Source organism: Periophthalmus magnuspinnatus, chromosome 20, assembly GCF_009829125.3.
Source record: "Periophthalmus magnuspinnatus isolate fPerMag1 chromosome 20, fPerMag1.2.pri, whole genome shotgun sequence".
NCBI classification, from domain to species: Eukaryota; Metazoa; Chordata; class Actinopteri; order Gobiiformes; family Gobiidae; genus Periophthalmus; species Periophthalmus magnuspinnatus.
In genome coordinates, this window is record NC_047145.1 from 7156669 (window position 1) to 7171201 (window position 14533).

The 14533-nt window shown below is 39.5% G+C and overlaps 1 protein-coding gene across 1 annotated transcript; it reads left to right on the top strand.

Moving 5' to 3' along the window:
• Window positions 1-120: 120 nt before the first annotated feature.
• On the top strand, window positions 121-13805 carry alg14 (ALG14 UDP-N-acetylglucosaminyltransferase subunit). Its single transcript, XM_033985847.2, has 4 exons — window positions 121-286; window positions 3763-3908; window positions 4406-4528; window positions 13015-13805. The coding sequence occupies exons 1-4, from the start codon at window positions 142-144 to the stop codon at window positions 13243-13245; spliced, it is 645 nt and encodes a 214-aa protein (XP_033841738.1). The 5' UTR covers window positions 121-141; the 3' UTR covers window positions 13246-13805.
• The last annotated feature ends 728 nt before the right edge of the window (window positions 13806-14533 follow it).

Consider the following 14533-nt stretch of genomic DNA (forward strand, 5'->3'; position numbering starts at 1 on the left):
GCAGAGAATGTTTTTCTTAGTTAACACCAGATATTCCAGCAGAGGACGTAGTATAAACTAATACATCCATGAGTACAACACCGTGAGCTTGCGTTGGAGTGATTTACAGTTGTTTGTCCCTCCGCGCTGCCTGTAGTCATCATGCTAGCTCTTGAGACAGTTGTGGTAACTCTTGTATTTTTATTCCTTCTGTTTTGTCTCCGTCTGTATGTAGTCCTAAAATCCGGGGCCAAGTACAAGCCTGGCAGTAAGGGCTCGGTGTCGGTGTTGGTCGCGGTCGGATCAGGTAGCATCTCCCCGCTCTTTTTCCCTGTTTAACACTGCTGTGATGCTAGCCTGTCTGCCCGATTTGCGTCTTGCTAATATAAATCAATACAAATAATAATATAAGTGTTCCTGTAAATGAAAACACCTTACCAAAAGGTTTTCCTTATTTAGAACATTTGGAAGGTTTGGTACAGCCAGTATTCCTTTAAATTGGCTTTTTAATTGTGAAACTGTCAGACCAAACCTGAAAAACATCTTTGTATGTGGTTGGATTGTGAAGAATCCTGCTAAGACTTTGCAAAAAATGTAAAAAATCTCGTGACAGTTATGGATTGTATTAGCAAATATGCTTATTGTAAAATTTTGGAATAAGTGCAACATAGATTTACATTGATTACATAAAAAATAATGCTGTATTTGTTTAGCTATATATTTTGTAGCATATTACCTAATAACTAAGCTCCTAAATTGACTCTTATGAGCTTAATGCCATGCTACAATATTGTTACCTCCTCAGAAACATACCGGAGTTGTGTTTCATTCAAACATGTTTTAGTAATCCTGCATTATTAATCTGACTACATCTCCAAAGCTCAAAATGCTCTGTTAAACCGCATGGTGTCATATGGTGGTAGTTTTCACATTAACAGCTCCTTTACCCGGTCCCTGACCCTGTCCAGTTGAGATTGGCAATTCCAGGGTTAAAATTAGCCAAATAATTCTAGTGAAAGTGTATGGGGTTTAAAAACACAGCCGAGCACTTCCTGTATTACCACATGACATCACAAGGTGGAACAGTTTCTGTTATGTTTCTCAATTTATGCCTAAATATGCAAGATTTGTGTGTTAAACATGTGTGAATGAAACAAAACACAACTCCAGGTCTGTTTGTGATGAGGAACCAACATTTGAACATAGATCAGACAATAGTGTAATATGAGCCCTTTAATGTTTGATACATCTAGAACATTGCTGGTTGAAAGGACAGTCATGTTATAATCATGTCATAATCAGAAGGATGGTTGTTCAAATTCCCCTTCAGCCAGCTTATACTTGTGTTGTATTCTTGAGCAAGACACTTAAAACCCAATATCTACCTGGCCCTTGGTTATACTCTACTTCACTCCGTCCCAGCCTGTTGTCAATGCTCTGTTGACTGACCAATCAGTGGCAGTTCCCTGTTTAGTACCTTTTGGATAGAACTCCACCTAGGCTAGTACTAAAAAGTAGTTCAGAACCAATGATGTTACTGGCAGAGGTGGGTAGAGTAGTTAAAAAAATATAATATTACTTACTCAAAGTAGAAGTACAAAGTAGTGGTGTAAGAAATTAATCAAGTAATAGGAAAAAAAAATTGGGGAAAACTACAACTCAAGTAAGAGTAACATAAAGAGTAACTGTATGGACTTAACATCTGATTTATAATTTAAAGTTAAAAAAAATTAAATAATGCTCAGAATCTGGTATTTTCAAAGGACAGACACAAAAATGAGACAAACTAAATCATATCTGAAAAACTGGTGCAAGAAAAATAAATGCTCAGATCATTTCATATTGTTAACGTAAAGCTTAGGTCACACAACTTTTACTTGTGTAAGAGTACTGTTTCTTTAGTAAAAATATTACTCAAATAGGAGTAAAAGTATGCTGCAAGAAAACTACTCTGAAAAGTACAATATCTTTAGATAGTTACTCTAGTAAATGTAACTGAGTACTACATATCTCTGGCTACTGGAAATGCTCCAGATATGCATTACGACAAGTACAATAAGTCGATATCGTATTATCTTATCTATATTATCGTGACCTAGACCTAGCTACACTGGTGTACACTACAAGGGCACTGATAGAGTACTGTGCACATATGTAGAAACATCTGTAGAAACTGTACATGGGTTTACTTCTCTACAGATCTGATCAGTAACATCTAGTGTCCTCATTTCACCATTCCCCCAGGAGCGTATTTGAACCAGCTGAGTAGTCACTTCTGTTTATATTTGTAGAAACATATTCTGAAATGTGATCCTTGTATTAGTTTGTCAGTTCATATTATAGTCATTTTGTCAATTCTTCTGGATGCGTTCTCAATCTCAATGCTTGTCAGAAAAATCACCCCAGAATATAACACATTTTCCCAAATCATTCAGGCTTTCTTTTCAACCAAATTAAGGTAGAAATATGTTAACTGAAGCTTCTAGATGGAGATATTTTTTTACGGATAAAGTGTATTATTGCTAAAAATCTGACATTGACATTTTGGTTCAGTAATGCCACTGTCTTTGTGTTCTTGAGTCCGTACAGCCAAGATAATGATTGAGATTAGTGCTGCAAGATTAATCACAGTTGAACCGAAATCACAATTTGAATGGACGCAATTAGAAAATGGTAAAGGCTGCAATTTTTTGAAGTACCATAATTTCCTCCACAGACAACAGAATCTCCTGCATAAAAAACGCTAACCCTGTAGTTTCAAATCTGAATTGACAAACTAATACCACAATCACATTTCAGAACATGCTTGTACAGATCTAGTCTTTTGGTCAATTATTTTAGACATGTTTAAAATGTGAACTCAGTTTTAAAAGAATCTATTAAAACATAAATTGCAATCTTAATCTCATTGCTTGTAGTAGACATTTTTCCCAAATTCACAACAATTGTTCACTGCTTATTTTTAAACAAATAATTGTTGAAATGTGGTTACTGTTTACTTCTTGATAGAGAAAAAAAAAATATTTTTGCATTTGTTTTGGAGTAGTCCAGATAATAATTTTGTCACAATACTAAAATTTCAAACTTGACTCTGATATTACGGAATAGACTCAATTCTCAATACAGATTCCGATACCACGATGATAATAAAAAAACACTCTTTATTTAGACAATAGAATGTGATTTCAACATTTTTAGTACTGATAAATGGATATCTGGTTTTAGGGATGCACTGATGCAGCTTTTTCAGTTTCGATACTAATATTGATACTTTGACTTTAGTATCTGCTGATATCTGATCAACCGATACCAGAGTAGGGGTCGAAAATGTTATAAATATTTCCTTAAATCACAATTAATTTATTACACAAGAGATCCAATTGTGTTGTGTAACTGTTATTTATCTTTAAAATCACTGCTGAACAGGTTTGTATGGACAAAATTTCAAACATTATGAGAAGTTCTAGGCATGTAAATAGTCTTATTACATCCAATTGAAGGCCGAACTAGGATATGGGCTTTACCAATATCATGGAACCGATGCCCGATCCAGCTAATTGTTCGGTATCGGTGCCGATATTTGATACTAGTATCGGTGCATTCCCATCTAGTGTGGTACTAGTTTAAGTATTGATGGCTGTCTGATTTGTGATATTTTTCACAACCCTTCCAGATAACGATTATGATTATTAACATATTGAATGAGAATAGTTGACTAGTCCTGATTCTTCTGCGTAACAGTTGCAGCCTCTCTGACCTTGTTGTGTGTGTGTGTGTCTGCAGGGGGCCACACCACAGAGATCCTCCGACTCTTGGGCAGTCTGTCCTCAGCATACTCACCTCGATACTACGTCCTGGCTCAGACCGACCGCATGAGCGAAGACAAGATTCATGCCTTCGAGAGCTCCAGAGAGCAGGGAGACTCAGAGGTACTGACCACACACCACCAGCAGAGGGGACACTTTCACATGTATCCTTAGTATCATTATGTCACCAGAGAGTAGCTTTGCCAGCAAGACGAATTCTCATGATTTTTGTGAGTACACAAACTCTTGAGAATCCAGCTTGTTCGGCTCGAGCTGAAGCGTTTGCATGTGATAAGTCTTATCACAGAATGACCTTTCACAGGGCAGCACTGTGGTTTGGGTGAAAGCCAACGCCAAGTGAACCAAAACAAACATGACAATGCTGACAGCGGAAATACAGACTATTTCGTTTTTAAAAAACATGCAGAGGGAAGCACTTGTGCATTGTGAAGCCAGGTTAACCATAGGTTTCTTTCTCTGCAAAATGACTGCAAATGTGAATGTGGTTTTATAGCACTTTGTGAGACCTCAGGACTCAAGTTTTTCTTTGTTCATCTTGCTTATGTTGATTTGGAACATAAGCCATTTAGCAGTATTATCACTGTGGTTTATATTTTCAGTTCAGCGTGTTCCGGATCCCGCGCAGCAGAGAGGTGCACCAGTCCTGGAGCTCATCTGTCTTGAGCACTGTGAACGCCCTGTGCTACTCTGTGCCCCTGGTGTTCAGACTGAAGCCTGACCTGGTGAGCCTCAACATGGTATACACACAGTACATACAGGCACAGACAGCATACACACACACCACATGTATGCGTGCACAAACGTGTAGGGACAAACATGCACTCAGCTCTCCTAAGCACTGTGAATGCCCTGTGCTACTCTGCTCCTGGTGTTCAGCCCGAGCTGGTGAGGATCAATACAGCCTACACACAGCAGCATGTACACACAGGTGTCTATACAACCTTTTTATTTCAACTAAGACTCAACAGATTGAGATGTGCAAGTAGGATGCTGAAAAGGAAGGGAAGACATTTTGTGAGTGGGTTGAAAGGCGACTGGTTGAGAGGCTAAGGTTACAGGTTATTTCCCCCACCCTGCCTCCAGTGTCTTTTTGTACTGGTGTATCAATGAGAGTGTGTTGGTTTAGTGTGAATGTTGAACAACAGTTTACAGCATGTATTATGTATGTTCCTTGGCTTGCACGGTACCCTACCAAATATACTAGTTTTTTTACTAACTGCTAAATTAAGACTTTGAAAAATCACAATTAAACTGCCTTTTTACATATTAAAGAGGGGCTATTATGCAAAATTGAAAAATCTTTCTACCATATTATAACATTGTTCCCTCATCAAAAACAGGCCTAAAGAAGGTTTAGATTTCATCCATGCATGTTTGAGTATTTTTGCAATCTCTCCTGGGCCCTATTCAAACTCTCCTTGCAGCCCACATCACCCATGTTCCTGCAACACAATTTTCCACCAAAATACAAAAGCATGATACAAAACTGTACAAAGCAGTTTAAGAAAAAAATTTGCGATCTGCAAAGGGAGGAGGGACCGAGGAACATAAAGTGAAAAACGTATAAAACATGTTGATATATTATTTTTTTGTGAATATTGTGTTTTAAAACAGTAAAAGGTAACAAGGTAACATGGGGATCTAAATATGTGTTAGCTGTAAATACCCGACCAAAGTAAAATACTCCCTCTTTAATAACAAATTCACAACGTATTTAGTTTATTGTGATGTGAATGACCGTGTTAGCCGTTCACCAATATGAATGTATTTGCTATATATTGTGTAGTAGTTGTACCTGTGTGCGATACTCAGACTGGAGTATCTAACGTGATGAAGTTGGCCACATTTTTTTTTTTTATAGACCAAGACAATACAATGGGTGGAGCTGAAGCCTGTTAAGCCTGTTTCTAATATATGGTCAATGGTTCTAACATTCCTCAGTCTGTTCATCAAAGATTCTCTAACAAATGAAATCAGTTTAGTTTAGATTTAAATCCAAAAAATGCTGTCTATAATACAGATTTAACTGTACAGAAAGAGACGACACAGGACAGTGAGTGTAATGTGATCAGTCTGATTAAATTCTCTCATCTGTCATATCTGGACTGACTTTTGGATTCGGAGAAAGGAAAAGGGACACAGTGGAAAAAAATACAACCTTTTTATTGCGCTGCTACATTCTTATGAGGTTATCTGTAAAAGAAGCAAGTTTATAGCATTAGATGGAAACTCAGTTTTGATCAGGGTTTTGTTCCCTAGAAATCCTGACTTTGACAATATGGGACTGGCTGAAGTGAGGGCATCCAGTGTAAATCCTCATACACGCCCTCCTTATATTTGAGTGACACTGAATAGCATCCCAGATCCATTTCAATAGAACTAAAACTGTGTTCATCTAAGTGCCGCATGTTCAGGACCGCTCATTTAATTATAGGTCTAGTCTTACCAATATGCATTGAAGATTTAGTTAAGATTTTGTCTTTTTAGTCTGCTCTTAATGTTCATTTCATGCTAATTTAATCAAAAAACAAAACAAAATAAATGTAGTAAACCAAATAGGATTCATTAACGCTGGTTCTGGTCAGTGTGGTCTCTAAGCGATTTGCCAGAAACTATAAACCTACATGCAAGTACATTTTCATATAACACAGCAAGCTAAAAGTGCATTTGTAAAAGCCCTACCATGTAACTTTTCACCCCAAAAATAGAAAATAAAAGTCTAAAAGCTTATCTGCACTGAAAAACAGAAAAACATGCATCCTTGTGAGCGGGCTTGCATCTCCATAAACTTGGTTCTTATTTGGCCTGAAGGAGGGCCTCCTCCTGCTTGTTTATAATCTTCCACAGTATGGCATTAAATTTATCTCCATGGAGAATGTTCTGAAGTATAGTTTTAACTTTCCATTTCCATGAAATCATTCCCGGAGTCTGAACCGCTCTAAGAGAGCCAAAGCTGGGCTCCGAGGTGAAACGATCTGGGTTTGTTTGTTTTCTTATTAGTCACTTTTGCTCGCAGTCTGCAGCCTGCAGCCTGCAGGACATTTATTTTGTTGTGAAGTAAACGCACTTCTCTCATATGAAGCATTTTGGAAACAGCGGGAGGATATTCTCAAATGACTACATCAGGCGCAATATGAAAAGATAGAGAGGTGGGTTCTGCCTTTAGCTGTCTGCTATATAAGTTATTATGCCAAGATAACTGAAGGAATCTGTAGCGACTGGACATTATTATGGGTGAATTATAGATTCACGTGTGTAAACTTCGTGTCTGGATTGGCTTCTGTCTTGCATCTGTTTTACATCTGATGAATGATATGGAATCAATATCAACATGGTGCTACTTAGTAAAACACTTGCATAAATAGCTGTCTCCTTCATGTTTGTTCACCAAGTTCAACTTCATCTCAAAAATGAACGAATAATATTGGCCACACTCTTGGAAAAGAGATTTTCAATCTCAGTGAGGTTCTTCAGGTTAAATAAAGGTTAAATAAAAAAAAAAATAGCTGATGCATAAGAGTAGAGATTAAGATGATTAATGCTGCAGGCAAAAAAAAAGTTGCTTTGCTGTGGAGGCACTAATAACTCCAGATGTTCAACATGTGGCAAATAAAACGTGATGGGTTTATTTTACGCCGTCATCAGAGCGCATACATTCTGTGGATAAATGTCAAGACATCATTTTCATTCATTTACAGTTGATTGGCCGCTAATTCTCATGATGGCCAACAAGACCAGCAAAGAAAAAGTCTTGTGTAACCTCTGCTTTACTGTGAGCGGGTTTGCATCTCCACAAACCTGACTCCTACTTAGCCTGGAGAAGGGCTTGCTTCTTTTTATGGAAATGTTGTCCCTTTGGCTATAATCTACCACAGTATGACATCAAACTTATTTCCATGGAGAATGTTCTGAAGTATGGTTTTAACTTTCTGTCTCCCTGAAATATTTCAGGTGACGTTCCACCTCCAGAAAGTTACATACTGTACCATTGTAACACTGTACCCATCTGTCTCAGTCATGTTCCTTTTCAAAACCGGTTTGTAACAGGTGATAAGGAAAAGTTAGTGACAGGTGACACCCTGCTCCCGTGAGCCTGTGCAGAGCTCCATGCAGTTAAACAGACCGCTCAGGCCCTGGCTCTGTCTCACTTCAAATGATTGTATAACATGCAGCAGTTCAACCAGTACCCTCCAGCTGTGCTGATTTGAGACATTTGGATTATTCCCATAAACCAGTTTAAATTGGTGTAGGCTGCGATATGGTTTTCTGGCTTGTATGTAAATCGAGTGAGAGGAAAACGCTCTGTCAAGAAAATACGTGCTCATTTTTACACACCTGGGATTGACCTTTTGACCTCTTCAGAGCCTCCAAGTCAGTGTTTAAAGATTGTTGTATGTTGTAAAGGTTGTAGAATATTGACAATCACTTTCTATTCTCTAAAGAAAGAGAGCTTTTGAAAATTATCATCATGGTATTTTAACTGGTGTTGATTATCGAGTCTATTCTTTAGAATCAAAATTGAGTTTGAAATTTTAGTATAGTGACAACACTAGTCTATAGTTCACTTATTTTCTACTATGCAAGAAATCAGTGCATTTTAGGCCCAGACCTCAATCCAGTCTATTAGTTCTATGTCTCTTACTGTCCACAAGTCATTTTGACATTTATGGATTTGTTTGTTTGATAGGGACAAGTATGTGCACATGACATGTAACATGCTACAGGATTTATAACCAAGGCTAATTTGCAACATTTGGCCCTAGAAGGGCTTACATCAAGGAGCCACTCACCCATTCATACACTCATTCATACACCAGTATAAACAGACACTGACGGGTGAGGTGGGTTAAGTGTTAAGTTGCCCAAGAACAACGACAGCATTCATCTGTGGAACCTGGAATTGCACTCATCATGTGGGTTAATGGATCTGACCACTCTCCAAATGATGTTTATGTCGAGATTGGGATTCAAACAACCAACCATCAAATCAATAGACAAATACTCTACCAATGAGCCACCATCAAAGGCAGATGCAGAATATGATTCTGTCACATGAATTACATTGCTTTCACTTTTTTCTCAGATTTAGTTGGGAGTAGTGTTGTCACGATACTAAAAATTCAAACTATTTCATTACCAAGATATAGACTGATTTTGATACCAAAATAAAATAACAATTAAAAACTCTTTATTTAGACAATAGAATGTGATTTAATTTCAACATTAAATCATATTACTTTCTTTTATAGTACCATGAGACTTTATATCTGTGTAATCCCTCCATTGTCCAGGTAGGTTCCATCGTGGTCCATGGGCGTATACTAGTCTGTGTGATGTTATACTTGTTCTGCTATAGCTCAAGATCATTCTAAAGGTTAATTTCTGTCCTGTGAATGTGGCTTTTTTAGTATCAATACCTACTCAAATGAGTATCTAGTTTATATTCTAGTTTTAGTATCAATTAGCATCTGATTTTCGATACTTTTGGGAGCAGGTGTCTCTAACTCCACAAGAATGCAGCAGCAGCAGCAGACTCCAGTTGTGTGGCTTGGTCTTAACTGTTCTCAGCCTCAGTCTCAGTATTGTTTTCCACTGGCACAGGCTCCATTTTTCCAGAGCTGAGTCCTTTTGGAGTGGTTGTGCCGGCCAAAGAAGCTCTTGTTTGGGTGAGTTTTTGTGAGCACATTCCTGGGGCAGAGCAGTCACCAGCAGCAGCAGTGAAGCCTCAGTGGAATAGGGGTGAACGATTTGGGAAAATATCTAATTGCAATTTTTCTGACAAGCATTGAATTTCTGATGAGTTTTAATAATGGGATTCTGTTCAAAGTTCATACTTTTTACACACCCAGAAGAATTGACTGAAATATGAACTGACAAATTAATACAAGAATCCTTTTTCAGAACATGTTTGTACAGCTCTAAACTACAGGGTTAGCAGTTTTTATGCAGATTAAGAGAGGAGATTTAGTTGTTTGTGGAGGAGATTATGGTACTTAAAAAAATTGCAGTCTTTGTGATTTGCTAATTGTGTCCATTCAAATAGTGATTTTGATTTGATTGTGATTACAGCCCTACTCTGGATCAGCTGCACACAGGAGGATGTGGTGCCAGACTGATCTGGAATGTTCCATCAGGCTTTGCTCTCCCCTCAGGCAGCACACAGCTACACTGAGCTGGACTCACTGCACTATAGGCCTCATTTTGGGAAGGTGTATTATGACATAAGATATATGCAGATAATTTTAAACTGTTCATTCTGTTTTCACCTTCCCCCTATCCCAGCCCACTGCCCTGTACGTATTATTCCAATTGTACAATTAACAACAATGAAGATACACAATACACAGGGTTCCCACACATCCTGGAAATCCTGGAAAACCTGTAAAGTAATTTGCCTGTTTTCAGACATGGAACATGCATGGATGTTTTTTTTTAAGGAAATATGTATTATGATTTTGAAAATTTCTACCCCCTTTGCTTTTTTCATTATTGGATAAGTAATAAAGAAACCTTTATTTTATTACCTGTTATTGGCATGATCTCATCGTCACATACAGGTGTCACCAATTTTCTGTTCCATAAACATAACCATAGGTACAGTGCCAGCCAAAAGAATGTATAGTCAACAATAAATACTTTTACATACGTTTTATTTTATCATCATGTTTGGGTTCATATATATTTGGGTAATCTATGTCTAAACATACAATGCAATTATACCATGATGCAAAGCAAATATATAATATATTGAGATATGTGAATATAATTAGTTTGCATCATCGTGTACTTTGGGTATGGTAAGACTACATCTGAATAAAGTGGGTCATGTATTTGTAGACACAGTGATTACATCATCAAAAACATCCTGGAAAAGTTCTGGAAAATGATTTCAAGCAAAATGTGGGAACTCTGATACAGTGAGAGGAACCAGCTGAAGTGGCTCGGGCATCTTTTCAATCAGACTACAGAGTCTTGCTTGCATCCTCCATCGTTGGGTCTGTGGCTTCATGACTCCGTAGACGTGGAGCTCTGAGCGGGCTGACGGGAGAAGCCTGACGTCAGTGTGCTTGGCTGGCTGCTGCGTGTGAGTGTGATCGCTTATCCAGACCACTCACTGCTGCAGTCTGGTTTCCTGTAAGTCGAAACCCCAGCTCCCCTCCACTGCCCCTCCACTGCCATGCTCCACTTACTACGTTTACATGCACACCAGGAAAACCGGATAACTGGCCTAGTCCAATTTAAACCAGTTATTAAAATGCATGTAATAGGTATTTGGATACCTGCTGCATGTAACTGTGCAGATTTACATTAGGAGCAGACTAGGAGAGGCATTCAACTACATAAAGTAAGAAACAGCCAGGTAAATATTAGTGTTTGTCAACACTGCTGATCTAAATCATCCAAACTACAGCCCCTACACAGCAGACTAGCACGTGTTGTTTTATTGTTTTGGTCTGCTACTTTGAAGCTCTGTTTTTTACTGTCACTTTAATGTGTTTTATTTGTGTTGTGCAGAGCCACTTGTGATCATTCAACTGTAAACTTAACTTGTGAGTAACGTAGTTTGTCACATCTCTGAAAATCAAACACTCAATGTAAATGAGCTGTCACATAGCTATTTGTGCCAAAGGCATGGTTTTATGTATGAAAGTTGTTTTTATTAGCAGTCTCGAACCCCCTGTTCGCAACTGTTGGGCTCTTAGACCTGCTGTAGATTGGCGCAAAAGTGATCTGATGTTTTGGGCCAAATATGATTTGAATTTGGTTATTTAGCGCACTCAAAATTCTCTGTGCATGTAAATGTAGTGACTGAGAGCCCTCATTAACCCCCCTCCTCCCTCCTTCTCCCCCTCTCCCCTCAGCCCCCTCACAGCCCCCTCACTCACACACTGGATGTATTAGGTCAGAAGTGAAGGCTCCTCAGCTCTCTGTTTTCCCAGATTTAGCAGCAGGTCTGGGCTCAGGTTCAGGCTCAGGTCAGGGAGAATGGCAGCCTGTTTAAGGTGTTGAATATGTCTATAGCTTTAGAGATCCCCTGAATAGAGCTGTACAATGTCAGGTATGAGTGTGTGGAGGACTAGAAGCTCAAAACTCAAGTCAATACTGTTATGTGATACCTGGTGTGAAGTTCATCATTCATGATAAGACAATATCTGGGGTCTAGCTCATGAGTGAGTTAGTCCTGGTTTAGTCCTGTGTTATATCTCTGGTTCTACTCTCACCTATGGTTCTGGCTTAGTCCTGATTTAGTCCTAGTTTGGCTCTAGATTCCTACTTTCACCTATGGTCATGAGCTTTGACAAAGACCGAAAGGACAAATGGTGGATACAAGTGGTTGAAATGAGTTTTCTCCAAAGGGTGACTGGGTGCTCACTTAGAGATAGAGTGAGGAGCTTAGTCACACAAGAAGAGCTTGGAGTAGACCCACTGCTCCTCCACGTGGAGAGGACCAGTTAAGGTGGCTCAGGAATCTGTTCTGGATGCCTCCTGGACGCCTCCCTAGGGAAGTGTTCTGGGTACGTCCCACCAGGAGGAAGTCCGGAGAAGACCCAGGACACACTGGAGGGACTAATTTGTCTAGTGTCATTTTGTAAAAAATAACAAAATTCACATTTTTTAAAGATACAATGACTTGACACAATTACCACAATCTGGATTTTATTTAGGTAATGAAACGTCTTCTGTAAATAACAGAAACCTGTCTTATTCAGAGTAAAACCTCCTAACCCTGTAGTTAGACCTCTACAAGTATCTGAAATACATGGAATTCTTGTATTGGTTTATCTGGTTCATTTTTCAATCTTCTCTCAGAAGTTCATGCTCCTGTACGTTTTTAACCCTGCAACCTGAATTCACAATTTGATAACACTGTGATATCTTAAATGAACTGTATGCAGCCTGGGCTCTTACTGGGTTAAACACTCATATACATACTTATTATATGGACATGCTTCATGTGAAAGCTCAGAATCTCCAGAACCCAATCACTGAAATTTCAGGGCTTAAATTTTACAAATGATTCTAGTGAAGGTGTATGTATTTTAAAAACACAGTGGAGCAGATGAATGAAACAAAACGCAACTCCAGATATGTTTCTGAGGAGGAAACATTAAAATATAGATCAGAAAATAGCGTTACATGGGCCCTTTAAAAAAGCTGTGCAAGAGGTGAATGAAGTGAATACATGAGAATGCTGTTTGTGTTTCAGATCCTGTGTAACGGCCCTGGCACGTGCGTCCCTCTTTGCCTGGTGGGGCTGCTCCTCGGGGTGCTGGGGCTGAAGCAGGTGGTCCTGGTGTACGTGGAGAGCCTGTGCCGTGTGCAGTCCCTATCTCTCACAGGCAGGATCCTCTACCCCCTCACACACTACTTCTTTGTGCAGTGGGCCGCGCTCAGGGACAAGTACCCCAAAGCCATTTTCCTCGGGCGCATCGTCTGACCACCCCAAGGACATACTACAGCAACATTGGAACTAAACTTGATCTAAACCCGGAACTAAACCTGGGCTGGACTATGACTAAACCAGAACTGGAACAGGACCAAACAGTCTGCATCAGGACTACACATGGACATGACACTGGCATAGGTTAGAGCAGTGGTCCCCCATCCACATCTTTGTGTCCTTTGGCAAGACACTTGCCTAGTATGAATGTGGTGTGTGAGTGTTGGTGGTGGTTGGAGGAGCTCATGGCACAGGTTGACAGCCTCATTTCTGTCAGTCTGCCCCCAGGGCAGTAGTACAGTACAGTACAGTTGTAGCTTACCACCAGCGAATGTGGAGTGAATGAATAATGCACTGTACTGTGCTTTGGGCGTCTTGAAAGGCGCTATATAAATCCAGTGTATTATTATTATGAACAAGTGTGAACACAGCCTGGAGCCTGAAGGGACTGTTTCTGCTGTGTCAATAAAGACTATTGTAATACATAATATGCAATCAGTTTCATTCAAAAACCATGTCATAACATTGTGATCTGTCTGTTATGAAAATGCACCTCACCTCCTTAAAAGCACTATACTTGATTTATATTCTTAAAACCATGAAAAAAATGTTTTTGTGCAGTTTATTTTAAGAGCACATTTTGAGTCATGTTTCAGTAGAGGAAAAGCATTGTTGTCATTGTCCACCATGCTGTTTTGGTTCTTTTGTGTTCCTTATCCTGTTCCTGGAGGGAGAGGAGTACAGGAAGAACATCCACAGGCTTTGGACTGAACCATCACAGAAGACCAAGGGGTGAGGAGAGAGGAAGGGAGACGCAAGGCCTGTGTCTCAATGCTCTTTCCTCGCCTTCTCATCGATTCTGCAAGAAATGAGTGTTGAAATCCCACCCACATTGGAGAGGGGAGCAGAGGAGAGAGCTTTGGGACACCACTTATTATGGCACAGCTGAAAAATGGAGGAACGAGGAGAGGAAAGGAAGCGAGGAAAGAGATTTTGGGCTGAACCATAACAGGAGACCAGGGGGAATTGGGGTTGGTATTTAGAATTTCCCTGGCCCCTGCTGCTGCCCTGTTATAGTGTGAGCAAATCTGAACTGCATCTCTCTTCTCTCTCTCCTTTCTCTCTCCTCTCTCCCCCCCTCTCTCTATCTTTTTCTCTGGGAAACTTTTGCCTCAGTGACCTCTGACATTGCTTTGAGGATGGGCCAGTTTGAATATGAAGAGTTACACTGTATTCTGTACAAGGCCCATTGAGCTTGTAAGGTCTGTCTGGCCAACACATGTGC

What these genes read in the sequence shown, in the direction of transcription:
- alg14 (XM_033985847.2), top strand. Translation starts at nt 142, where the DNA reads ATGCTAGCTCTTGAGACAGTTGTGGTAACTCTTGTATTTTTATTCCTT. An exon ending in GTTGGTCGCGGTCGGATCAG is followed by an intron (nt 287 to 3,762) that starts GTAGCATCTCCC and finishes GTGTGTCTGCAG; the next exon opens with GGGGCCACACCACAGAGATC. An exon ending in GAGAGCAGGGAGACTCAGAG is followed by an intron (nt 3,909 to 4,405) that starts GTACTGACCACA and finishes TTATATTTTCAG; the next exon opens with TTCAGCGTGTTCCGGATCCC.